The 27,642-nt window shown below is 37.7% G+C and overlaps 1 protein-coding gene across 1 annotated transcript in view; it reads right to left on the bottom strand.

Annotated features, from left to right (window-relative positions):
• Positions 1–27,642, bottom strand: part of LOC138246137 (myosin-1B-like) — a 48,287-nt gene that overhangs the window by 9,744 nt on the left and 10,901 nt on the right. The window contains exons 7-30 of the mRNA XM_069200408.1: positions 27,468–27,576; positions 26,066–26,158; positions 24,377–24,440; positions 24,203–24,301; positions 23,990–24,093; positions 23,084–23,222; positions 21,618–21,736; positions 21,380–21,529; positions 21,093–21,263; positions 15,979–16,285; positions 15,572–15,636; positions 15,385–15,472; positions 14,565–14,682; positions 13,745–13,868; positions 13,360–13,496; positions 12,315–12,570; positions 11,749–11,991; positions 9,595–9,771; positions 9,337–9,482; positions 4,778–4,868; positions 2,315–2,704; positions 2,077–2,203; positions 1,857–1,975; positions 370–566 (exon numbers count right to left, since the gene is read on the bottom strand). Coding sequence (XP_069056509.1) covers positions 370–566; positions 1,857–1,975; positions 2,077–2,203; positions 2,315–2,704; positions 4,778–4,868; positions 9,337–9,482; positions 9,595–9,771; positions 11,749–11,991; positions 12,315–12,570; positions 13,360–13,496; positions 13,745–13,868; positions 14,565–14,682; positions 15,385–15,472; positions 15,572–15,636; positions 15,979–16,285; positions 21,093–21,263; positions 21,380–21,529; positions 21,618–21,736; positions 23,084–23,222; positions 23,990–24,093; positions 24,203–24,301; positions 24,377–24,440; positions 26,066–26,158; positions 27,468–27,576 — 3,633 coding nt within the window. The remainder of the gene's footprint in view (positions 1–369; positions 567–1,856; positions 1,976–2,076; positions 2,204–2,314; positions 2,705–4,777; positions 4,869–9,336; positions 9,483–9,594; positions 9,772–11,748; positions 11,992–12,314; positions 12,571–13,359; positions 13,497–13,744; positions 13,869–14,564; positions 14,683–15,384; positions 15,473–15,571; positions 15,637–15,978; positions 16,286–21,092; positions 21,264–21,379; positions 21,530–21,617; positions 21,737–23,083; positions 23,223–23,989; positions 24,094–24,202; positions 24,302–24,376; positions 24,441–26,065; positions 26,159–27,467; positions 27,577–27,642) is intronic.

Here is a 27,642-nt window from a genome sequence, read left to right as displayed (position 1 = left end):
TTTGACAGTACTGATTTTATATAAAATGTGACAAGCTATGCTCAATGTTTCAAATAGGAATTTGAACACTGAAGATATTAAGTAGTTGACATGCAATAAAGTTACACCATATTTTAATGGAATGTATTGCAACAGAGTCTAGAAAAATACTGAACTACTTCTATGTCGTTTACTTCCCCATTTGATGAAAATATTTATACTTTTAATGTATTCATATTTGGCTAGTTATATTGCAGACTTATACATATTTGCTTTTATGTTCAAGAACAAAATATACTTAATGTTTTCAAGTTCTTAATGTACTCTTTAAAGATTTGTCTGTATTACATTATTATTATGTTAAATACAAAAAATGAAGGGAATATTTACTTGGCCTCTTCCAGCTCCTCTGTTCGTTGTATAGCATCTGTTTCATACTTGGTTCTCCACTGAGCAACTTCCCCATTAGCTTTGGATAGTGCTCTTTGCAACTCAGCCTTGGCCTCCTGCTCCTCTTCATATTGTTCACGGAGTAAGTCGCAGTCATGGCGGGAAGATTGCAGGCTATGTGCCAAAGCATTTTTAGCCTGTAGCAAGCAATTAAATGTCATTATTTTTTTTAAAACTTTTTTTCTTCCTGATCCAGAATAATGTCAAATATAGCAAACAAGCAAACACGTGTTTTTATGCATTGTCTGAATGGTCACAGTACCTAAAATGTCCAATATGTGACAGTGGGTGAATCTGTTTACTTATATCTATGTTATCTATGCAACTGCCCACACATGTGGTTGATAACTAAGTGAGGAAAATGTAAATTATGTTTGAAAAACTAATTTATCATAACATGGTAAAATAAATGAAAGAATATGCCTTAATGACTGCCGCAACACAAGTGGCATGCGATTGAAGAAATTATGTATTTGTACTCAACAAACATATAGACAAGCATAGGTGCTAGAGCATAGGCATTGGGTAAAGTGATAAAGTAGATGACAATCGAATTGCTTGTAGATTATTAAGACCAAAATCAGTATTGAACCCATAAGTGAGTACTACAATAAAGTATGTGAGCCCAATGACACTAGAGTAGATCTAAATCCGTTATGCAGTTTTTATTCATATGGGTAAATGCGAATTCATTATCAGATGAAATTTAATAAGAGAAGTAAATGCCATTTATGTAATGATGACTTCAAATATGGGTAGGCTGGGCTCTGGGCATGAGATTGTTTACTACCATTGAAATCTATTGTGATAATAGCCTCATAATAATATCTGAAATCGCCATACCATTGTAACTGGAAACGTATGATGAGACCTACTGTACATCTTTCTGTATTCTTTCTCAGTTCTTTCACCCACCAAAAGCCCCTGCACCATTTATAATATGGTCAACAGCGTACATGCAAAACAGTTGTTTTCAAGCTATCACTTACTGAACGGCTTGTGCAAACTCACACCTAATATAAATTCTATTAAAGAATTGTGAAGTTGTGTACATCTCACATATTTGCATGAAGCAATGTACTGAACTATTTTCAGTTATACACAATGTCCTTGTCTGCCATTTTTACATCACATGAATACAGGTCTACAAATATAATAACGATATTATGGATTAATTTGGAGTTCTGGCCTATAGCCTCATACAGTATTTGTAGGCACATAATTCATTTTTATAACACAACAGCTGCATAAGATGCAATTAGAGGAATTCTATTAATCATATCCTGACTCTGAAGCATGATTAATATTCGTTTGTACATAGATACGTTTTTAGAGAAAATATCTTCTCTCTAAATTGGCTAAAAATAGGTACATAACATCATACAAAACTTTGCTGAAACAACTTCATACAGGGTGATATTACCTACCTTTATCTCTTCCTCAAGGTGCCTTTTAAGCTCCTCCAGTTGCTGGGTAAAAGCTTGCTTGCTTCTGCTTAGCTGAGAAATTAAAGACTCTTTTTCATCTAACTGGCGAGAAAATTCACCTGAAAGCACAAATTATTAAAGAGTTACAATTTTGTTCTGACATATGCTGTATGTATGTTATTCTCAAAGCAAAATCATACTTATTATAATTTGAATTTACCATTCTCTGTTGATAGGCGAGCTTTCTGTGAATTGAGATCATTGATTATTCGTTGATGCTCTTCATCTTTTGACTTAATTTCACTGAGTTGATCCTCAAGGGTTCTGCATGTTTTCTCTAGGTTAGCCTTTTAAAAATTAAATATATTCAGATTTTTTCTGACAATGTTTTGTCAATATTTCACCACAATTTAAATTATTTAAAATCCATTTCCCCACCTGTGTAGAAGTAAACCTACTTTTGATTTAGTGACTAACTCCATGTTGCTTGCCAGGTCATCAATCTCCATTTTTAGTTCACTTTTCTCCTTTTCCAGCTTCTGTTTGACTCTTTGCAAGTTGTCAATTTGCTCCCCAAGTTCTGCTACACTGTCTGCATGCTTCTTGCGCAGAGCAGCTGCTGTAGCCTCATGCTGCAAAGTTGACTCTTCCAGATCACGGCGCATTTTCTGGAACTCTGCCTCTCGCTTCTTGTTCATTTCAATCTGAGCTGAGGTGGCCCCACCTGCTTCCTCCAGCCTCTCACTGATCTCTTCAAGTTCTCTTGAGAGATCAGCTCTCTGTTTCTCTGTTTTAGCTCTAGCTGCTCGTTCTGCTTCTATCTCCTCTTCAAGTTCTTCAATGCGAGCCTGGAAAAATATTTAATGTTAAGCTTGTAACGCAGTGCATGTGTTTGTGTAAATAAAACTATTGAAAGAACACTGAATGTGTTTGACAATTCTTGTTCAATAAGATGTACAGAAGAACTTATATTAAAGCTTGAGCTGAATAAACTGTGCTGATTCCACTGGTTATGTAATAAACACCATGGTATCCTTGCATCGATTTACTTGCGAAGTGGAGTCTATCTCCTTCAAACCTTCATGTACATTCCTCACCTGCTCCTGACACATTGACAAAGTGGATATGGAAAGAAAGGTAATTGTTTGAGATGTTCAGTACTTTTTTGCATGCATGCCTAACCATGCTTTATCATATGTGTAAAATGTTTTACAGTTTATTGTAACAAATGTGTTATACGTTTAGCAAACCAATACAAATTTTCAATTGAAAGTATTAAGTGTTCTTAAAAAATCACCCCCAACAAGCCTAAACATTTTAATGTAATTCAAATATAAAACATCCAACAGATAAGAATTTCAAATACTGTTACATCAAAACAGCTATTCCTCTGAATAGTTCCATATCGATGGCCAAACCCTAACTAACTTAGCACATTTTTCATGAGAGCCTTCGTACATCACAAGTAACATATGAACTTATGTTACATCTTGTTAAGTTAACATAGGTAAGATAAGATAATTTTGTGGTGGATGATCCTGTGCTTTAAACTCAATATCACAGAGATGACACATCTTTCTTGCCTTAGATATTCTGACCCAAACATCCACAGCACAGAAAACCATGAAAACCGCCAACCGAAAAAGTATAAAGGTTATAGATTTTCTGTTGAAGCTTCAAAAAACAATTGTTAAAAAAGGAAAGCACTAGCAAACTGTGGTGAGAGTTGGATGACCAGTAGGTAGGGCTGACTTACAGGGATCAATAGAACTGTGGGTTGACTGTCTAGCCAGAAATTACAACTGTGGTTATGGAGGAGTAGAGGAAGTGCTAAAATGCATTGCATATGTATAACTCGAATAAAACCAAATTAATTTGAAACATGTTTAGCTTTCATATACCAACATCTCATTTTCTTTCTTATTTAGATGGGCACAAGTGTATTGGGGAGATCGACGACCCTGATACTTAACTATTGATTGGACAAAGTGCTTGGTCTTTGGCCTTATAGGATTTTTATCTGTTCCTTTTTTTTATGACTTGGCATGCATCATTCGCTAAACAAATTAGGGTGTATTCCTTCCTTTTGTTGTAATGAAGACTCAATCGCAAATTATATTCAAACAGGTCAGGACGTCACTGCCTACATACTTCAATGCTTGATTAGTTGCAATGATGAATGGGCATAAACTTTGAGTCCCCTCTTTGCCAATGTACATTAACTTTGCATCATTGCATAGCAAGCTTATATTTGTTTTCCTTGCCTTTGTTTTGTCCTATGTCACCTTCGGCTTCACGACCACTGCACCATTATAGCTCACCATTAGGAGCACCTAAATGTGATGTATGATGTTTTTTTAAAACAAAAACATAGACTCAATCTATTCCTAATATTGGTATTTACTTGTATTGTTCTTGTAATTTTGATGTATAGAGTTTTCTTCCTACCCAACTGACTGGGCAAACACATGACTATTTTAAGGCCTTTCATTGAGTTAAAATGTGTTGCATAATTGCTTCCGACAGAATCAATATATTGTTATTATAACACATGCCCAGATTCTGAGGACTATCAGAGGGTATTTTTATGTGTGTCTAAAATGGTCAGAAGCAGACACACCAATAGGTTTCCCTCTTTTTATGCCAACAATTTCTAAATTCCATTCTTTTCAGTGAGATCTTTTCTATTAATTAATACTGCTTTGATAGTGTTACTCAGTATAAAGAATACTGAAACTAGGAAAAAGTGAATAAGATGCCATCACAACTTCCTGGCACTGTCAGATGACTAAACAGTAGGGCCTAACAACCCTCTATATAGTTGGTCATGTCTCCTAAACAATCTGGTTCTGTGGGTCACACTAAACAGTTAATTTAAAGATACAACATCACAAATAATACAATAATCCCAAACAGTTTACCTGTAGTTCCTTAATCTTCTTCTGTAGCTGTACACCTAACATCTGTTCATCTTCAATTTTACTTTGGTACTGGCTAATTTCAAACTCCTTCCTGAAAAAATAAATAGAATAAACACATGCATGAGAAGGGTCTGTTTATCAGTTTCCCTTATCCTCTCTCATCAAAATGGGTTTAGTTTTTTGACAATATGGAAATAGTGTTTATATATATTTCCAAAATAAATTTATGATATAAATAAATGCAGGTGTTACATCTTTTCTCATATAAAAGATTATATTTCTCTTGTAAATATATACATTATGTTCCTATTAGGACGACTGTTGAAATGCTATGGTTACAGTAGGCAAAATATTCATTCGGTATCTAGAGACATTTCATATGCAATGTAAGATGCTTGGAAGATGTTTCTAGGTGAGTATGATGCACGTGTTTGGAAGGAATAACTTGAGTCTCCTTAGTTTTATTAACATCTTCAATGTTCATTTCCGACAGCCAGGACCCAGGAAGAGTTTTTAATTCAACAGCGCCAACAAAATGGTGTCCAGAAGTGCTTCATGTTTACCTTGAATGCAAAATGTTAGTGCTCTAGTTGTTCTTTGGAACTCTGTTGACAAGGGAGTTAACTGACAGGCTGCTGCTGGTATTGTGAGTAAGTGTCACTCTGCATTTCAGAATGCTTTTCTGAAATGGGTGCAAAGGATATTTAAGAACTCACAGAAAAGGTGTCCTTGTTTTAGCTTTCTAGAGCACTAACAATGTTTATGCCAAAAAGGAAGCCATCATTTTGTTCGTTTACATACAGTAAACTGTGCAGGAAATTCCTTTCAGTTTTACAGCTTTGACTTCATCAAGATGGCATTCAGGTGTACCACACTTTTGTCGCAAAAACAGAAGGTTCTTCTCTAGAACTCTTTGGTGACGCTTCAGGTGATCACTAGGGAGCTACATGACAGACTGCTGCTGGTGCTGAAAGTACATACCCTCCAGGACATAATTATTTTGCTTTTAGCAAAAACAATTGTGAAATAGGCAGTTTTGTAAAAATCCTGTAATTTTTACATTGACCTTTTAACTGTTTTAGTGTTACTTTTTAAATCAATTAAACAATTTACTGGACCTAAAACAATAGAGCTTTTAGTACCTATTGTGGGCCTCAGAGTCCCCTACTACTCCAAAAACTAATAAACCACTTGCTCACAAATGTATGAAAAATATGCTCTCATTTTAGCTTCTGGAGCACCTTCAATAATCCATGAGACAATCATCAAAAAACAGTTTTTTCTCATGCATGGTTCATCAATCCCAGCAGAGTGATAATTTTATACAGGGTAAAATCACCAAAGAACTCACCAGAATTCCTAAAATTACCATAACACCATGGCATTGTGACTAAAATCTATTATCAACCTTCTTTTTGTTTCCTTTAAAACCTGGCATTTGCTACAATTGATTTCCAAGAGGATCATGGCCCTAAATCCAGTTGTACATGTTGTGGCCAGCCAATCAAGGGAGTTCATATGGGACCCCCCACTTCAAATTCCTCTGGGGACAGTGTATGCTCACCTTGCATCTTTGCATATTTTTTAATTCATTGTCAGGATGAGGGACCATGTCTAACTACTGAAAAGACTGCCATAACATATTGCTTCTGTTGTGCCCAGCCAATCAGGATTGACTAGTCCTCTTTAAATTTGCCATTCAGATAGCCCAGATACACCTAACTTTTTAACCCCTTTGTGCCCAATCTCAGCCAAATCACACGCTTTTTGAGTTAAGTTCTAACTATGGAAATTAAAATAGGGAATCTCACTTTTGGACACGCCTCCTTATTTCTTGGTCCCCACTTGTTGGATGGTAAAAAGCATGGTGCATATGTAAATCATTTTTATAACTATATGTTTCAGTAATAAGTAATCAGACTGTACCTAGACACATTTTTATAAGTGTCCATTGAAAGAACACACTCCATAATTCAACTTGTAACACCCTTACATTAGCTCTCATGAAGAATACATCATGGTCACGATCGAGCTCCAAGTGACAGCAAAAGCATATACTATCTCCCAATCAGCCTTCATGTTTTGTGCTTAACCAATTGCACAATGTTGAGTGATTTGAGGGGCCAAATAAACCCAGAGTCACTGGAATTATTCATCAGGGGAGAACCACATCATGTGGAAATGTTTGCTAAATCACATGTCAAGAACAGACAAATTATTCAGACTAATGTGGCACATTTTGTGAAAGGATTTCTTCATTATTGTGGCATTTTATGTACTCGTTAACACTCTCTGGGCAAAGGGCTTGCCTTATTTATACCAGTGTAGTCCCCAAATATAGCAACAGGCAACACAAAAGGGACCAGTCAACCTTTGTGAAGAGCCTTTTACTGGGCAGCAATACATGTCACTGTGTGTTTATTAACTTTAGATCGGTTTGAGCTAGAAACATGTTTTTGTTAAAATTTACAGATTATGCAGCTGATGATGAATTTTGTGGGAAATACAGGGATATCCATTACTATGCAAAACACACTGTAGCCACAAAATCAAACATTCCAGTAACTCTGACTAAACCCCAGGTATGGCTATTTTACTATCCTTCCTTGCAGGAGGGGTCAGTGTACACCTGATGTGTCAGTGTTGTATTGAGCATTCAAGCAAGTGTCCGCCAGAGGGGAAGATTTAAGCAGAAGAGAGAACTTTAATTTAGTCATATGAGCGATGTCAGCAAGGGGAATGGGGCAAGATGGGAGCCCATGTCTTTAACAAAAGGTAGAGGAAACACTACTTCACAATGTAGTGGCTGTCATTAGTTAAGCAAGTGTAGCATGGTTCAGGGGCCTTAGGGGGCAACTGGCTCACAGTAATGAATTTCTTGCACTAAAACATGGTATGAGGTTAATTTTCCTTGGTAGCATTAGAGACAAGGGCACCTTTGCTTCTAAAAAGTGACAAGCTGGAGCTAATTTTTTTCTATAACGGGGAGATGTGGCCTAAAAGCAAAAGATACCAACTCTGGAACAGGGTTAAAGTACTGGCATCAGATCAATATTCTGTGATTCTGAGCGAATCATTTACTGTCCCTTTGCCTGAAGAAATTAATCCGACCTACCTTGTGTCATGTAACTGGTGCTCATGTAAAATGTTTCAATGCCTTTGGGCCAAGTCTAAGCTAGATAAAATTCCCCACAAAAAAAGAGACGTTGGGCCTGTTTCAAAATTGGAGTGATGGCCGAGCACAATGGGGAAGGGATGAAAGAGGTGAGGAGACAGACCCTTGCTCAACCGCAGCTATCACTAGTGTGGTCGCTGCAGTTGCCTTGTGGACAAAGAAACACTCACGTTATAGTTTTCTGATTTTGCTTGATCAATTTTCTGTATTATAAGTCTCACATTTATTGGGGATTACAAGCTACAGAAAAGGTATCCATGACATTATCCCATAAGCTCTGCCCCTGCACTCAGCCCTGCTCCTCCTGCTCCCCCAATTTTAGCCATAAAGTGTTGGAGGGTGGGTGCTGACATTTTCCTCTGGGGTGGCCCACAGCAAAAACGTTTGAAGACCTCTGCATTACACAGTGATGCTATTGTTAGGTATTATAATAATATCTTACTTAACATTAATGCTTAGAAAGTCACTGAAAAAAAGAATGGCAGCTGAAACATGCCACTTTAAACTAAACTCTGAAACTCACCAGTTATAGTTATTTTAGCTGACCACAATTTGGATCACTATCATGCATTGCTTATGACCTCAGATATTACATCACTCATGACATTTTTAATGACATTATTGATGACATCATCTATGACATCTCAAATGACAAATGCAGTGCTCATGGCCTCACCATTAATGTGCCAGATAAAGTTACAAATGTCATACAAATCTTACAAATTGCTTATCACATCGTCCTTAACACTGTGTAAGAGATACCTATGAATATAGCACTATTTAGTAGTTTAAGTATGTGCTGCTATCTAATTACTGCGTTCTTTTGGATGCTGTTACATATTGGTATTAATTGTTATCAGATCATTTTTCGAGGCCCTGGGCTCAATCCACCTTGGACTGCCCCATACTGCATGGTCCTTAGCTGGCTCATGTGTCTATGCTGGCCCTTTCACGGGGTTCACTGACCTTGAACCAGGCCTGCAAACCCCACAAAGCGTCCATCACAGGCCAATGAAGCTTGCTGTGAGTTTATGGCCCATAGGGAGGAAGCCTACCACAGGTCTGTGAACTGTTGGCAAGAGTTCACAGTCCTCAGGTGACACTGCTGACTCTGTTTTAAATATATATTGTTATATATATGATAGTTATGAATTTGAGACGAATAAGCGCCATTTTAATAAATCCTTATGAATTCAAATCTAAAACACATGGCCCCCATCTTATATGCAAAGTATTGCATGAAACTTGAATTCCCAAATCATGACAGCATGGTTACATGACTCATGCCACGACATCGAGACATCTTTAATTACCACCTGAAAACAAAATAAACTTAATTTAAGTACTCTTCTTTTTTTGAAATTTTCTTTTTTTATGATCTTACTTTTTATTTTTTTCATCCAACTGCTGCTTGTCATTTTCCAAATCCATCAGAGACTCCTGAGACATTTTAAGATCTCCTTCAAGCTTCCTCTTTGATCTTTCTAAGTCCATACGAAGCTTCTTTTCTTGCTCCAGTGAACCTTCCAGCTAAAATCAAACAAAAAACTGGAAATCAGCTTTTTGATTTAAAAGAGGGGTGAAGTGCTATGTTACATGTTGCATTAATTAGCTGTGAATTGCTGTACAGTAGGTAACTTACATCGTCAACTTGCTGTTCCAGTTTCGTTTTTGCTTTAGTCAGGGTATTGACTTTGTCTTCTTCAGCTTGGAGATCATCCAGGGTCTGTTGATGGGCCTCCTGCAACGCCTTCTTCTCCTTGGATAGCTTAGCAATGCTTTCATCCAGAGCAGCCATCTCTTCAGTAAGATTCTTAACCTGTCACCCAAAATTGATTCTTAAACTTCCAAAGTCATTCCTAATCAATGTTGCGTTTTCCATTTCCTTTTCATATATATAAGTCTTTACAATGTGCCCTTAAATTATTTCACCATTTAAAATTTTGGAGAAAAAAAATTAAATTCCTGATTGGGTTTAAAAAACTAATTTGCATGGCTTACTACGATTCACATAATTTCAGGCGCATGCATATTTTTGAATCTATTTAAATATAGCGAGTGAGCCAAGTGTGCAACCTAATTGAAATTGAACTTAATACTATCACGCTTAGAAGTCAGACATTATATACAGATAGTGGCCTTCATATCGAACAAGCAGCTAAAATTTGAGGTCAATTGTTATTTTCAGTCAAGTTAACCTTTTGTTATTTCTTCCTAAAATCTAGTTGCTAATCCGTACCTGTTTTAAAAATATTTTCAAAGATTTGAATATAACTGCACAATAATTGTCTTGTATTTAAGCCTTAGTGTTGTACTGCCACATATATGCAAATAAGTTGCAAGGAAAGCTCTCCATTCACAAGGAGTCACAAACAGTCTTTTCTCATCAATATGCATGATTCCTTTTGCTGCTCCTTTAGAATGGCTGCGATTGCAGGGATGGAACCATGAATGGGACAGCAGACTTCCATCTATGCATACACATATGAAGAATACCTATATTTTTTTATTCCAGGTCCTGTCCCTTAAGGGACCTGGGCTGGAATTAAAAAATGAATAGGTATTCTTTAAGTGGCATCAGGCACCAAATCCTCCTGCCCTGATGTCACCAATTGGAATTCAGAGCATATAGGTTGTAGGCTATGGACAGCTTTCGATTTGGAAATCAGTACCCAGAAACTAATCACTGGTTTGTGACTGCAACTGGGGTCGCAAAGCACTGATACATTGAAATGGAAGGACACCTATTCCACTTTGTCTTCACATTCCATTCAATGGGAGTGAAAAATTGCTCATTGTTAGAAAGATACCTCGGAGTCGCATGTGCCTTATGAACCTTGTCACTTTCCATTTTGGGGACGCAATGTTGGTGATTTTACAAATCGTAGGATTTGCACTCACAAAACAGATCTGTGCATTAGGTTGTTAGTTCACATACAGAAGTAACATTAAATCAGAACTGAAATGCAGATGCCTAAAAAAGGGCCTTTCTTTATATATGGCAGAGGAAGAGGAAACCTTTAAACTGGTGGCCCTCTCACCCCACTATACTCATGGTTTTCCATCTCAAATTAGAATTGGCAAAACCACCAAGCGACCATCCTGTGTTGGATGTGACAGTGCTCACCGCTGACCAAGAAGCCTGTACATCCTAGGACCATTGGTTCCCTACTATGTCTAAATTGAAGGACAACAGCAGGGGAAGGTTACATTTCCTCCACACACATAGATTAAGATCCCATGGGTTCTAAACATGGCACCCACTAAAACTTTACTGCAATGAAGGGAACCGCTGCAGCAGTGTCTTCCTTCACAGTAGATAAATCCTTTTCAGACAGGTGGGATTTCTGGACAACGGGGGTGGTCCTCTTCCAGGGAGGTAGAGATCATAACCTTCCCCACCCTCATCCCCCAGCACGACAGCATAAAACCCACCGAGGCCTAAATAACACCCAATGCTTCTCATTTTGGGTCAGCTTTTTGTGGAAGTGTTCATATATTTGTGTGTTTAGTTTTCTGCTCAGCTGCAACTTGCTCAACTTGCTCGGGTCATTGTTTATTATCTACTGAGCTTTTCTACCTGCTCAAATGTATTTTTAAATTAACACCGAAGCTTGAACTCCAACTTTTCTTTCACAATTGTAAAAAAAATGCTGAGTATGGCTATTAACAATTTTAAATCTAGATCGAGCATCATTCTGTGTGTTCTCTGCATATTTCTCTGCCTCTTCATTTTTCACTGGAACTAAGAAAATTGGGCTGATGGAATAATCATTGACTGTACAATATACTGCACCTTGTTCTCAGTGGCATGTTTTTCTTTTTCCACTTTGGCCAGTGTCAGCTCAAGGTCATCGATGTCTTTCTTCAGCTCAGAACACTCGTCCTCAAGCTTTCTTTTCTTGGCTGTTAATTCAGCATTGGATTCTTCTTCATCCTCAAGCCTTTCAGTCAGTTCCTTAATTTTAGCTTCCAGGCTAATCTTACTTTTGATGAGCTGTTCACATCTTTCCTCTGCGTCCGATAGATTTTCAGTTTCCTATGGGATGAAGAATACATCGTGTGATACCAATATAAATTATATATTTCAGCGTTTTTGCCTATTTAGGCTCAGTCATTCTGACTTATTACCATAATTAAAAAAATTCATGTTATGAACACGTGAGAACATATTTTACCCACATTTTGAATGCAGATAATAGTTATAACATATTAATTGGAAAATATCCAAACTGATTTCCTCTATTTACATTAAACCACTTTAACTTATTAAATATACATCTTTTCAACTAATTTTGATGGAGGTGCATTGAACCTGATTATAATCATATGTGTAGCTCATAAATTGTATAAGGAACTTACAGATTGAACCTGCAGCAGCAGGTCATTCTTTTCCTGCGTAATTGCAACCATTTTCTCTTCTAGTTCTTTCCTCTTAGCCTCGGATTTAGCCAGGCTCTCTTTGGTTTTCTCAAACTCTTCTTTCATATTGGCCATCTCCTTCTCAGATTCTGCACTCTTCAGGAGGGGCTTAATCTTGAAGTACAGCTTCATCCATGACCAATGCTTGACATTCATGAAGGAGCGGACATTGTATTGAATGGTGAAGATGGACTCCCTGAGAATACAAAAAGCTCTTTAGCTTCAGAAATAGTTGCATCTCAATGGGATTATGAATGCTTTACCTCTAGAAGCACTTTAGTCCTCTTTTCTCACATATGATTTTGTGTAGGGTGTCAGTATTTCTTCAACACATATTAAAGCCCATTAATTCGAGAAATTTTCTACATAAAAATATAGTGTACATCTAACTAAACTGAGTCAGTATCATTTCTAAAAATGAATAAATGCTTGAAATGTAATTGTTGCTTAGCAAAATCAGCAACAGACGTTTCTGTCTGGATTGGATAAAGAGAACATCCTAACACTTTTGGAATTGGTCCCATTTGTGAAATCTGCAGGATATAGAAACTTTAAGTTACTCTAAGTGCCTTCCAATTAACTTGGCATCAATTTGATAGTATCAAAATCAGGAGCTTAATAAATGAGTGGTTAAATTGTGAGATAAAGGCCCATATATGACTGAATGTAGAATACTGTGATTATGTAATGCTGGCATCCACACTTCTGGAATTAGACAATTATGTACAGCTGTTGTCTGTACTTCAGTGATGTGGCAATTCTGGGCAAATACAGCATTACCCCTGAGAAATAGGGAACAGCATGTGGTAACCAATGTTTCTGCACTGATTTAGGCAGGTTTCTCACTATTTTCAAAGCATTTCTTCCCTGCACATTTCATCTTCATAACCTAAGCATCTAACGTTCATTAGATCGAGCAGTGTAAAATCAACTTTTGGTGAGCTGTGTTGAATCAAATGTATTGTCTCCTGTAAAATGTGCATACCTCCTTTGCATCATCTTCTGGAATTCAACTCTCATGAGAAATCCTCTGCACATAGCTTGAGTTTTGGTGATCAGCTCTGCTAATTTTTCATCTCTCATCTCTTCAAGAACACCCAGAATACCAGCTTTGAAGAACACCTTTAGCACAAATTTACGGTATTGTCAGAAAAATATTTATTTAGATGAATAAAACAAGATCAACTATCCTTATAATTGGATATACGAAAGCAAATGTGTGTTATCATCTTGAGCATTTGAAATACAGTTGTTAAAAATAAAAACTGTAACTAGTTTGTAAAGGTTGATTATAGCTAACACTTTAACTATGTGCTTATCTGCTCCTATTGACCCACCGAAAATGGATGATTTAATATTTGGTAATTTACCTTAGTGTGGCCAAATTTGTATTGAGTGTGATCAATATCAATGGATCCAAGAAGCTTTTCAGATGCCTTCTTACTATCAATAAATTGACCTTCAGGAATAGCACTTGCATTTAAGACCTTGTATCTGAAGAGAAGGAAAGATGTGTTTATTTTGGACCTGCTTCAATAAGAACATCACTCTGGATTGAAATAGAAATTTGCACTTTAGAAAATAAAAGTGAACACTAAGACATGATTATCATAGTTATTGAAAAATAGGAACAAATAAGAGAAGATGTATACCTTCAATACTTTACCAGTTAAGTAAGAACTTTCACCATTGACATACTAAGTTACATTACGGACTTTGTATAAGACATATCATGTTTGAATATGGATGCTCCAAGTCTGCCAGGGTTAGCAATTAACTTCAGATCATATAAATCTTTTGGAGTAGCTTGCTTGTATCTAAAACTTAACTAGCAAAATGTTTAGCAACGTGTTTAGGTTAATAGTGAACCTCTGTGTCCTCAAAGTCTTGCTGATAAAAACTATTTTTTCTATACAAACCTTATGGAACAAATTAGGCATATTTGATCAGCAAATAATAACTCAATTCACACGCTAAGTGTTATGCAAATAAACATGTTTTATAAGCATTTTAAACAGATCAAATCACATCAAAATGCATTCTATTGTAAGAAAAAGATATTTTGTTTCATATACTTTTCTTGCATTTAGATTGAGAATGTGAAATGTGAAGGGAACATAATTGAATTTATATAGTGTTGGAAAAAATGTAAATTAAATAATTTCAATGTATTTAACATGCACAAATTACCTTTGTTTGAAGTCACCATATATAATTCTGCTAGGGAATCCCTTCCTGCAAATTCTTATGCCTTCTAGCACACCATTACACCTCAGCTGATGGATAACGAGATGGTGATCCATTATACCTTAAAGAAAGTTGTTTTCAATAATGCATTTTAATATGTAGCCAATAAATACATTCCAATTTGCACAACTTATCTATGAAGTGATTAGAGTGCTATTAGATCTAGAATGTCTGATGTAAAATGCAAAGAATAATATGTTTACATTTTAGAAAGCCAATTATCTATCTCCTCGATATTACTGCAACCAATTACTTTTATGAAATAATCTTAGGTGTCATACAAGTGTTTTTTGCCTTTTTCGTGGTTATGTGATGTGAATAATTAACTGTGAATTCTAGTTCAAAAAACACATTATTTTTAACAATCGTTAAAGTAAGTATCTCTTTTAATAAACAATTATTTAGGCTGTTGAGAATGCAAACGTGTGGTATGATTTCCAAGAGGTTTCCTCTCAGTATCATTTGTGTTAAAATGCTATACATTGATGTGCTCACTCTTTAACAGGAGTGTATGTAGCATTGCCACATTCAAAACTGTGTCTTCATTTGTTTAAGTTTCTGACAAATCCCCTTAAAGCTGCATCTACTGTAACTTATTATGGCCACTTCCATGCAACATACTTTCTTGAGTAAACATGTTTTATTCTTGAAAACTAAGGATTTTGCAAGGAAGAAGTCATACTTACAAAAGAATCATTGCTATACAGGCCCATCAACCTCATAAAAGGAAAAATGTGTGTGGAATTTTATTAGGTTGACTTACCAGGTGTTTTTGTCTCATTGGGGATCAGACAACGCACAAAATGAGGGTGGGTGCTCCTAAGGTTGGACATCAATTTGTTTAAGTTTTCCTATGATTAAAAGAATAGATGGCATTTCAGCATATATAACGTTTATTTGCTTTTCAGTGTAAATACTCTTTAGTCTTGAAATTCCTGTAAACTACTTACTCTGAAAAGTGCAGACACAGTCTGAAATGAGCCTCCCTTCTTCTTGGCACCCTTCTTGCCAGTATCTTGAATAAATTAAGTACAATGACAGATATTTAAGAAAGAAATCGAAAGTATCTTAGAAAAAACCCACATCAGATTTATGATATAAATGTTCATTTTTAACATTCATGGTGATGGTGAATTTACATACCTAAATGATGCATATTTTTCAAATTTTGTTTTAGAAATATGCATCCTTTATTTATTGGTTTTCCATTTGTCTTATTCATAGCAACAATAATAATAATAATTTGGGCATCCACTTTCAGAAAGATAGAGGATACATTGTGGCAAGAGAAATGAATAGAAATATTTCTAAAAGTAAAAGGTTAGGCCTCTTGTAAACATAAATAATACATATGTACCTGCTTCAGCACCATGTGTGGCATACAGAAAGGATAAAAGCTTCACAGATGCTTTTTGGTACAGCTGAATCACAGAGTCATTCAGTGGGTCCTTGTTCTTCTCAAGCCAGCCAGTGATGTTGTAGTCTACAGTGCCAGCATAATGCACAAGAGCAAAGTGGGCCTCGGCTTTGCCTTTGGCGGGTTTGGGCTTTTGGAAGTTGTTGCACTTGCCCAGATGCTGGTCATAGAGCTTGTTTTTGAAGGAAGTGTCTGTAGCCTTAGGAAACATGCACTCCTCCTCCAGGATGGAAAAGATACCCATGGGCTGAGGAGCAAAAAACACAGAGATTGCAAATATAAAACCATTTTCCAAACCGATTTTGCAAAAGTCGAACTTATTTCACAATATTAGGTGATATAAATATAAATATTGATTTAGCTTCTTACTTGAGATCATTACAGAATAAATGCATGAATGTGTGGTAGATGCTTCAAATAAAAGTTTCTCTTTAATAATAGTTCTACCATACTTTACACTTCAATAACATTTCCTTGTTCATGATGATAGAGTTAATAATATATATTGGAATTAAGAAACAACATGGCCCCATCAGCTTTCACTGTGGTATGTCTTTATTGTTAAAATTATAGAGAAAATAATAATAATCTGCCAAATGTAACATACAGATGGGCCTAGGTTTCAAATGTATATAGTAAGGGTTTTGCAATCAAAGTTAGTAGCACCTTTACAAAGCTGACTGCATCACAAAACAGAGTGTTTTTTTAAGTAATTTGGCAATTAGACAGAAGAGGGGGGGGTTAAAGGACTGTACTTAGGGGAAGTGCTAGAGAGCACAGATTCATAAAGCTTGCAGAAGTAGACATTAGCCATACAATTGTGTATGATGCTTATTACAGTTATGAATAGAACTATTTCTCCATTTAGTGACTTTGTTTTTGTACCCTTGCACTGCTTGTTTTGAAAATGATGTGTAATGAATATATATAAAGCCTATTATCAAGTTAGACTTTTGTTTCGGTCGGCTCTGCATTATTTAGCATACACCTTTGTGAGTTATCATATGAAAATTAAAAGGCCACCAAGTGTAGAGAAAAAACATTATCTTTCCCCAGTGGTCCATCTTTAAAAATCATTAATAACAGCCATGTCAGAAAGTTGCTTTGTTTGATGATGTCTACTCAGAATTTGAAATGCATTGTAATCTCATTCACTACATGGCCCCTTTAAACCTATTTCAAGACTTTCTTTCTTCCATGCCTTCTACTATATTCTAAGGAAGAGGACTATTAGTTGGGAAAGGAGTCCACCACAAGCAATAAAGTCACAAACCTGTTAAGTTAAAGGTGTAAGTCATTTTAAACCTGAGCTCAACCCTGGGTAGCTATGGCACTTAATAGGCAGGCTTAACTTAAAGACAATGTGTAAAATATTTAAAGGTGCCAATATGGTTAAAAAGTCAGTGACAGAAAATTAATTGCAATTTATAAAAACAGAGAACGTTTTTAATAAGCAAAATGACTAATAAGGTGAACCAGAGAAATACATGTTTAAAGATTTAAGTGAAAACAGTGCAAAAAATCCCAGAGCGGCAATGGAAGTCAATGTGCTAAGTAAACCATGCCCTAAGCAGGATTTGCAACTGAACATGACGGAGCGTGGCTCAGATACACCAAATCAATTGGTTCCAGTGAACCTCTAAAAGTCAAATAATTTGAAAGAGACTCTGTCAAGGAAAGTTTTGAAAGTTCTTCTAAGTCCAAATGCAGAATGGGACTTTGTCACTTTTTGAGAAGAAAAATCTTTCCCAGGTGCGTTGCCAAAGAAACTGTAGCCACAACCATTCAACTGAACGCTGAATACCTGAACCGGGTTGGTCCTGCTGGTGCTCTGGAGCTTTAGAGTTTTTGTATTCTGTGCTGGGACTTTTTTATAAGTCCTAGCCAGCTGCGGTTCCTCCTTTAAGGCATAGGAGTGTCTCGCCTCTACCTAACATGCCCCCAGTGATGAAAAATAAAATAGTAATTAAGATAATTTATTATCATTTTATTTTCCGTCCTCCTGTCCTGAACCAAGTTTCAGGATGGGGCGGGACCACTGCTGCTGAGTTGAAGCAGTGATCTATGTGTAGTTTAAAGTGTGCATATCTTTTTGGCTGGCTGGCTGTCTTTCGATTACCAGTCAGACATGAACACTTTAAACTGCTCTAACCCAGTTGGCTGAAGACAGCTGGGTTAGAGAAAGCCTAGGCCTCCAGTGCTCTTAAGAGCTCCGAGAAAGAGAGATAGAGAGAGAGGGAGAGAGAGACAGACTGATTCCTCCAATCCTGACAGTTCTTTCATGCTAGTTGCCAACATGAAAGCAGAGCCAAGATTGCTTAAGGGAACTTGCTGGAGACCCAGAGGAGACCAGAGTGAGGAGTGAGGAGTGAGTCAGACATCGTGCAGCAAGCAAGGTGTTTTTTATTTTTATATACATACACTACTCACCTTGCATACATGCATGCACGCACGCACACATTTGCCAGCTCCCCTACACTACCTACATGCCAGCCGCCCCTGGTCCCAGTACAGTAAGTGACTTTGGGTCTGATTATGAGTCTGGGGGTCCTAGGACCACCAGACTCACAGTGGCTGTTGGACCGCTTTGGCTGTGGCGGTCTGAATGCCTCATTACAAGGTTGGGGGGAAGACCCACCAACGTTCTGCCGTCCCCACCAGGATCTCAGATCCCTATGAGCTGACGGCAGTGCAGGTTGTAATCAGCCAGGATGGAGCTGAACTCAGTATCGCCCATCTGATCACAACCTTGTTCTCTGCCAGCCTTTTCATGGCAGTGCCACTGCCATGAAAAGGTTGGCGGAGAACAAGTGCAGGGGTCCCCCTGCCCAGGAACCCCAAAATGTGCACTGTCTGTTGTGCAGACAGTGCCCATTTCAAGGGTGCTGGTGCCCACTGTGTGTGGCTGCATTGCCACCGGCTCTAATATCAGCCAGCAACAATGCTGCTGCACCTTTCCCACTGGGCTGATGGGCGGGAACCTTGATTTCCACCCGTCTGCCCAGTGGGAAAGATATGATAGAGTCGGCGGGGATGTCACCAGTATGGCAGCAGCCACCCAGTCGGGAGTTTCGGGTATGGGTGTTGTCATCCGCCAAACTAATAATCTGCTCCTTAGTCATTTTTTGGGAGGGGAAGGGACCTTTGAGCAGGATGAAGCTGAAAAACAATACGGTGCTGTGGAGCTGCTGGTCAGGATGCTTGTTTTGGTTGGTCCCGCTGAAGCTCTAGAGGAAATTTTTTCAAAAATTCCTAAACTTTCCCCTGATTTCAAAACAACCACAGGAGCACATTTTTAAGGGCCCCAGGACCTCAGGTCAGGCTGTCAGAGTTTCTCAGGGTATCAGGCAGAGGATACCAGTAGGGTCCAGTAAAGGTCTAGTTGTTATAGGTCAGCTGGGCACTTCAGTAAAAAGAACTCTTGCAGCTTGTTGTCTAGGTAGCCAGATGGCCCATGGAGTCCACTTCTTTGCCCTGGGTACAAGTGGGAGCAGATTCAACCCTTCAAGGTACATTACATATCTTAAAGAGGAGGTGCATTTCATCTTCTGTTGTTCCATGGGTCCAGAAAGTGTACTAAGGAGGGTGCCGCAATTATGCCTGGCACCACATAGTGGGTAGGATGACACCTGGCTCCTCCCAGACCAATGGGATAAAAGTTCCCAGAGACAAACCTCTCAATTTTGCACCACTTACATGTTTTCCCGACTGCAAACAATAACACAGTGATCCTTATTTCCTAATTCCAAGATGGGGGAATCCTTCTTTCTTTGCACAAAGACTGTATGCTCACTCAGAGGTGTGGCCAGGGTAATAAGTCTCCTCCTCTGTGGTTCTGGGGGTACTTTTCCTGCCAGTCTGCTATGGTGACAAAATATAGGCTATTCCACATGTCATCTGACATCTGCTTATGGCAGGGCAAGCCCCTCTAAAGTTAATTAGGTTCCTGGGCCAACCCTAAATGGTCTACTAGCCAAGGGAAGAACACAGCTTCAGGCCATTGTCCCTCCTCTAGCAGTAGTTTACAAGCTTCATTAAGGTCAAGTATGTGATTGACAGCTGCTGGAAAGCTAATACAGATTACCCTCCAGGAGTTCCAGGGAGAGAAAAAGTACATTTCTAAAAGTTACTTTTCCTAAATACAGTTTTTAATAAATATGAAAATGAGCAGTTGCATCATTTTTCTAGCTGGTACCGAACCATAAATAGAGTATTAATATTTTAATCTGTACTCTATTTTTTTTCATAGAACAGATGGGGCCTTCCAAAGCAAAAATAGTTTTGGAGTTTACTACTGTCGGGACATAGTAACATTAAAGTTCTACATGTCCCAGTTTTAAATACTATGCATGCTACTTTGTGGGCTACAAAGCCTACAATGGGTCTTATTAATATTTGAAAGGAAGGGTTTCCTCCCATCAAAGGGTTATTTTTGCAGGTCGGCTCTAGGTTTAAACTGCAGCAGTCAGACTACATTTTTAGGCCTGAAGCCATATTTTCCACACTAGTGAGTGGTACAATAGGTACTGCAGTCTCCAGGTAACATTTAACTTCCTATGTCATAGATGTGTTTTCTGCACTATATACTATAAGAAACATAAAAAGCCAATCAGAAGTTAACTAATGTAGCCATGTTTTAGGGGTCTGGGTACATGCACTGGGGCCTAGGCAGCAGTCCCCCAGTGCACAGACTCACAAAACAGCAGCATTAATCAAATGAAAATTGGGATGACTATGCAAAAAGGAAAAGGGGCACTTTCTCACTTATACACATTGTTGTTATTGGCTTGTGGCTCTTCAGGTTGGTTTTGGAATCATTGTCACTTTTGTTTATGTTTATACTATATTTTTCTAAGATATTTTGATGACTATTTTTCTGGGACTATTTAACAATAATAAATGAAAAAATATTTTAAACACATCTGCTGTAAGAATTTCGACTGTTTGTTATGCATAACAGAAGCTTGCAGAACAATACATCATGTATTAATGCTAAAAGGCTGTGGTAAATTACTCCGAAACATTGAAGAATGGTAGTTTAGCATTGACTATACCTTCTCAATAAGCTCAATGCAGGCTGCCAAGTCCATTCCAAAGTCAATGAATTCCCACTCTATACCTTCCTTCTTGTACTCTTCCTGCTCCAGGACAAACATGTGATGGTTGAAGAACTGTTGCAGTTTTTCATTGGTGAAGTTGATGCATAGCTGTTCCAATGTGTTGAACTGAACAGTCAAGTAACATAATATTAGAATTAGTTTGCACAAATGTACTATCATTATTGTATCATAAAATTTTTTAGGATATCAAATCAATAAATAAAAAGATATAACTAACTTACGTCAAAGATCTCAAACCCAGCAATATCCAGGACACCAATAAAGTGCTGTCTTGATTGTTTTGTATCCAGCTGCTGGTTAATACGAACCACCATCCACAAGAACATCTTCTCATAAACGGATTTAGCCAAAGCACCAACATTGTTGTAAACCTTAGTAAAAAGCACGACATTAATGAGTATTTTGTTTTCTAAAACCCCTTAAATATTGATACAGCTAATGAAGGCAGTTCTACTGTACCTGTGCAACAGTCTGGCCCTTGGTCACATACTCATTCCCAACCTTTACCCTTGGGTAGCAGAGAGCCTTAAGCAGATCGGCGGAATTTAGACCCATCAGGTAAGCGATCTTATCAGCAACTGTAATCATGGAAATGTGCTTAATTGACTATTGAATCATTATGATGATATTTATTCTAACACATTTTCAGGTTTCACAGTTTCAAGAGAAAACTGAATAATTTGTCTCAATTAACAGTAGTTTTAAATCAATATGTTAGTTCTGCCATTGAATATTGCAGGAAAAAACAAGTTTTTACATATTGCCCTTCTTTTTTGTAGTACCTGACTGATGTCAACAGATATTCATGTTCCCAAAAACCTCCCGTTGCACCCTCATCTCTCAGGGAGTGTAGCGCTCGACTGCATGAGCACACCAGTCAGAAAAGCTATAACTCATGCCCTCGCCATGCACTGTTTATGTCCTCATATATTATATCACTACTGAAGTGCTCAATAACATGATTGATAACATCATTGATGACATTGGAAATGTCATCATTGATGAAAACACTGCATGGTGGAGGCGCGAGTTACAGTTAGGCGGTGTAGCGCCTGACTGGAGAAGTGGCAATCAGAAATACTATAACTCGTGCCCTCTCCATGCACTGCTTATGACTTCACATATTACATCATGCATAAAGTGCTCTGTGACAACATTGATGACCTCAGTGATGACTTCTTAAATTACATAATTGATGGCAACACTGTGCATGGGGGGCACGGGTCACAGTTTCTTCAGGAAACTAACTGGCAAATGTTGGTGGGTTTTTTGTTTTATCAGTTTTATCTCAAGAAACTATAACTCACTCTATTGCCATTCACTGCTTGTGACCTCACATATTACAACACTCATGACATGTTCTATGACATCATTGATAATATCACTGATGAAAACTGAAATTACATCATTGATGACAACACTGTGCATGGACGAAACTGAAATTACATCATTGATGACAACACTGTGCATGGTCGGCACACGCTATGGGACCTGATTTAGAATCTAAATCCCATAGGTTATAATTGGAGTTAGATTTCAGCAGATGGGAGATCCATCATCATTGTGACGGAGTAACTTATCCACCAATATCTCAAACATGCCCATTGTTTCTTGTGTTAGCTATAACTGATGATCGTCAGCTTTTTCTTTGTTTAAAATGTCCCATTCAAGCTGGCATTTTTTCATGCTAGATACTTTTAGTTTGCACATGATTTACAAGTAATCATTTTTAATGTTTATTATTCATCTATTAATGTGATTAAAGCATTAATTAAATCAGAACTGTTTTCATTTGCCCTAATATACTACATTGATTGAAATGGTTTAGTTAACTTTGTTCAGTTCAATTGTCAACACTAATACCAGACCCATTGTGTTCAAAGTGAGGATAGTAAGGGGGCTTACTAAAATGTAAACATCTTTACCTTCAGTGCCATCTGGCTCTGCCTGCTCCTCTCTTTGCTTCTGCTTGAACTTCATGTTGCCATGGTGCATGACTGCACCTGTGAGTTTGTAGATGCCCAACTTTTCATCTGGATTAAAGCCCAGGATATCAATGGCACTCTGCACATAACAAAATGATGGATCAAATGTGTGGTTCAACTTTAAACAACGTAATAAGATACTTATCGACTGCTTTTACTAAACGAAAAAGGTTCCTGACATTTGTTATGAGCCATATTCAAAAGCCTTCCTGTGTAATTATGAACTATGGTTTCTTGCAGACTTCATTCAGGAGAAATGCATTTTAATATCAAGTGTGGCACATTTGTTATTCCCACTTCTCTGTTTATAAAATTTTAATTCAGTAAATTAATATTAGTTTAGCCTAGCTTCAAGTCGTGTGTAGTATGGTGTTAAAGAACTACATTGAAATAAAATGTTTACTTTTTAATTAGAACAAGCTGTATGTAGTCACATTGGAAACAAGAGGGTTCAAGTGGTCATCACATTGTAGAACCAGGAAAAATAAGAGGATCTTTATCAGAAATCACTACTTAATAAACAAGCTTAAGAAAGGAGGGGGCGATCTCTCCTGGTCCTCAAAGCATATGTTGGAAATATGTTGGAGAGTGCAATTCAGAACAAATCAACTTGATAGTATCGATAGTGCTTCATGAATTGAAGTGAAATTAGTCTTGTACGTTACATTGTTTAATATATCTTGCTTGCAAGATGGCCACTCATCTGTATATTTTCAGATGTTTGAATAACACATACTGAGCAATGTGTTGTAAGCAGTTTCTAAACAAGTGCACTGATCAGGAAATATCATATTTATTGCTTTGAAAAACTATCTTTAAAGAATCAACATAAGCGAGCAAACTTACATCTGTAGCCATCAACTCCTCAGCATCATCAATGCTGGCCACAGTGATTTCACCTTGGCTCACGTATCCAAAATCATATGGATTTGTTGTAATCAGAAGCATATCTGAAAGCAAATTTGTTTTCTCAATTATAAAACATATTCGCTTTGTCAAATTTAGCATTCTGTGGTTTGAATTAATTGTGTACAGGTGTATGTTACTGCGGATACCTACCAATAAGCTCTGGCTTCTTGTTGCACATGACCTGGTAAAAGATGTGGTAACTTCTTTCGGCTGCTAGCTGGAACGTTACTCTGGATTTTTCCAGAAGATCTAATCACAAAAGTATGACATTAGTTTGTTATACAATTTCCTCGGTCAATCAGATTTAATGATTGCGTGACTTACATGTTTCTATATCAGCAGAGGCCAGTTTACCGGTGGCCCCAAAGTGAATCCTGATGAATTTACCCTGTGACAACAAACACAATAAAGACATATTTAAATACTAACAATGTACATTATGTGAACTGAAACTACATTCTAAGTTTGCTCTTTGGATGTTGCATCATATAAATGTTGTTCCCTCATATGGTTATTTAGATTATCCTAGTGCTGATCGTCCATAAATTTGCTACAGCATTTCCAAGAAGTACAGCTTGCTTAAGATCAACTGTGCCACCACAGAAGGATGAAACACTTCTTCCCCCAGGTCATTCTAAACTCATTCCATCTAAGTCCAAACTGGTGTGATACATCAATCCTATAAATTCATTTTAGACTGTAATAATTCAAGCATATTATACCAGGGCTAAGATCCCTACAGTAGCTGCCACTGGAGCACAAAGATGGGCCGCCTAATAGATAGGGATGTAATTCTCCAACAATCTCTAAACCTTATCATTGCGACGCGTTCTAGCCAGTCTCACAAAGGCAGCAAAGATGTTTGACACAAAAAAAATAATCCCAAGGCGCAACCAAGCATTTTCTGTCACTGTCCAGAACTCCTCTATTCCGCCGTTTTGTGTCTTAAGGCCCCCCCAATGTTTTAAAAAGAACTGAAAAAAACAGTACACCAAGCAGCTCAACTTTAGCTAATGCAACTGGCCCATTTTGCGCATCATGCTGTTATGCACAGTATGCTGCTTCATATGGTATATTCCCCAGAAATCCATACCACTGTATGATTCGTATGTACGTAAAAGTACAGGTAGTCTAAGAGTAAATCCCCCAGTACCTCATGTAAAGCCATACACCAGCTTCCTTTTTATGGTGTGGATAATGTGGCGGACGAGGTAAGCCTTCAAACCACTTTGCACTTAAGCAAACTGTAAAATGTTGAACTATTGTACACCCAAAGAAATTGTAATTCTTCTTCCCAACCTACAGTTGTGAAGTGTTCGTCTCGCCCTCTGACAAGTTACAAAAAAAACTTAAAACCTATTTATTACATTTTTTACCTTGTCCTCAGTGCTGCCTTCCTCAGTGTCTATTTTGTGGACTAAATAGTTAGGATTTCTGTTTACAGCGTCAAAAATCGACATGAAAGTGCGCTCTGCAAATAAATGTAACATACCATACCATGTCTAGTGCTTTGCAAGACAATCATGCCAACAGCTGCACTACATTAACTAACCGCAAAAAATAGTTAAAGGCATCAAGTGCCTGGCTTTGTAATGTCAGCGTTGCTGATTTTGATTGGGTAGCTCCTGTCTGTGCTGATCGGTCAAATGGACAAGTACAGCTAATTAAGGGGACTCATTGACACACTGCTCTCAAGGCTTCCCAAGGATCCTGAATAACACTGTGTGTTATAAGATGATTGCGTGAAAACCAACAAATACAACGAACAATGCCAGTTTGATTCTTTGGGTCATAAGTATGTCGTTCATAGTTGTGCTGAAAACATTTGGTTTACATAGATAGCAGTCAGTGCATGCCTCCTTTTGCCTGCGTGCCAGTTTTATCTTACACCCATTGGAAAGTAAACATATTAAAAACGGTGCAGTAATGACACTAATTGTGTAACTTTAAGTTGTATGTAGAGAATACAATACAAACATATTTATATTTTCTATATTGGAATGGGCAACTTACAAAACGTGAGGAGTTGTCATTTCTCACGGTCTTGGCGTTACCAAAGGCTTCCAGCAGGGGGTTGGCTGAGATGATTTGATCCTCCAGGGTGCCCTAGAACCAAAACACATGAATCTCTTGATGATGTACTCGTCTTTTTTTCAATCATCGTTTAACTCTCAGTCCTCGTTGTTCCTTGTTAGCCCATTTATAACCACAAGTTGTTTGCAGTGCTTAAAGTCCAACAAGGTGGAATGCAGGCGCCATTTGTATTTTGGTACAAATTATTTTAATCAATCAAATCACTTCCTGTAAGTGTACCTTTGTGTTTGCTTCATAGAACAGCATAGATACTGTGTTATTTATGTCTTGCCTGCGCTTATGTGGCATAGACCTCGTGCAAGGATATCAGAACTCTCTGATATTAAATATGCTATATATGTTATATGCACAGATTGAACACCTGATCGAAATACAATGGTAGCTTTATAGGGTTGTACGAAATAATAAGAGAGCCTGAGATGGGTAGGTAAAAGGGAGAGAGAGGTGTTGAACTGCAAGGGGAGTGAACGGCCATTTAAACAGCCTGTTGTGTGTCTGTGTGAAAAGGGGGTTTTAATGCAGGCGTTTCAAGAGAAGGTGGGCCTTTACAGAATTCTGCAAGAGGGAAAAGTAGGGGCTCGGGAGACATGCCCAGCTGCTTTCCATCACAGCCCTTTTCGCAGTTCACCATTGTTAGAATCTGGCATTTGAAGTGGAAAAGTGAAGAGGTCACTTCTTGCAGCTCCTTGTCCTCAATAGTGAGAGTACAAAAAGTGCCAATCACACTAGAGACCACCACCTACGGACTACACTGGTTTGTGTTCATTTTGGAATTACAGAATGGAACATCAGATTTCTTCTGTAATACTTAATCCACTGAAGAACAACATCAGTGGTTTACTCAACGGGAGAATTTTTATTTGTGTGGGGACATTCCCTCTCAAAGGACTAGGGGACTTCTAGCAAGCAGTGTTAGAGTCTGTCCCTTACGCCGGGGTGATTTGTGGAGCCCTGAATTGTGCAGTGTGTGTATCTGTATTGGGCCACGATGTATATACAGATGTGCATCATGGTATTGGTGCCAAGTGCACATTAAATATTACCCCATATAAGGAAAGAGTGCAAATGTACATTGTTTTATACAAATTTAGAAATGAACTTCCAGATTTACAAAAACTACAGTCTCTAAATTTAAGGCCCTAAAATGTTTCCAGTTCCTAAACACTGATGGAATTAGAAGGCAACTGACACATTAATTATTAGTAATAATGATATGGTTGATAAAGTATTATGTGGTTATCTTTTAGAAAAAAAACATATAACCATTTTTTTTTTCTGTCATATAGAATCATACTACAAAAAATATTTAGGTTAATTCTACCTGTATTTTTCCAGGATCTGGCTTTTTCTTGTCACCAGAGGCAGCAATTGATGCAAAGTACTGGATGACACGTTTCGTGTTCACAGTCTTGCCTGCCCCAGATTCTCCACTGTGTAGTAAGGGGAAAAATATAAATCAACCACTCCAAGTAACCAACATATGTCTGGTTAAGATA

Source organism: Pleurodeles waltl, chromosome 7, assembly GCF_031143425.1.
Source record: "Pleurodeles waltl isolate 20211129_DDA chromosome 7, aPleWal1.hap1.20221129, whole genome shotgun sequence".
Lineage (NCBI taxonomy): Eukaryota > Metazoa > Chordata > Amphibia > Caudata > Salamandridae > Pleurodeles > Pleurodeles waltl.
Note: the sequence above shows the minus strand (reverse complement) of the source record. Positions and strands in the feature narration are given on the sequence as shown.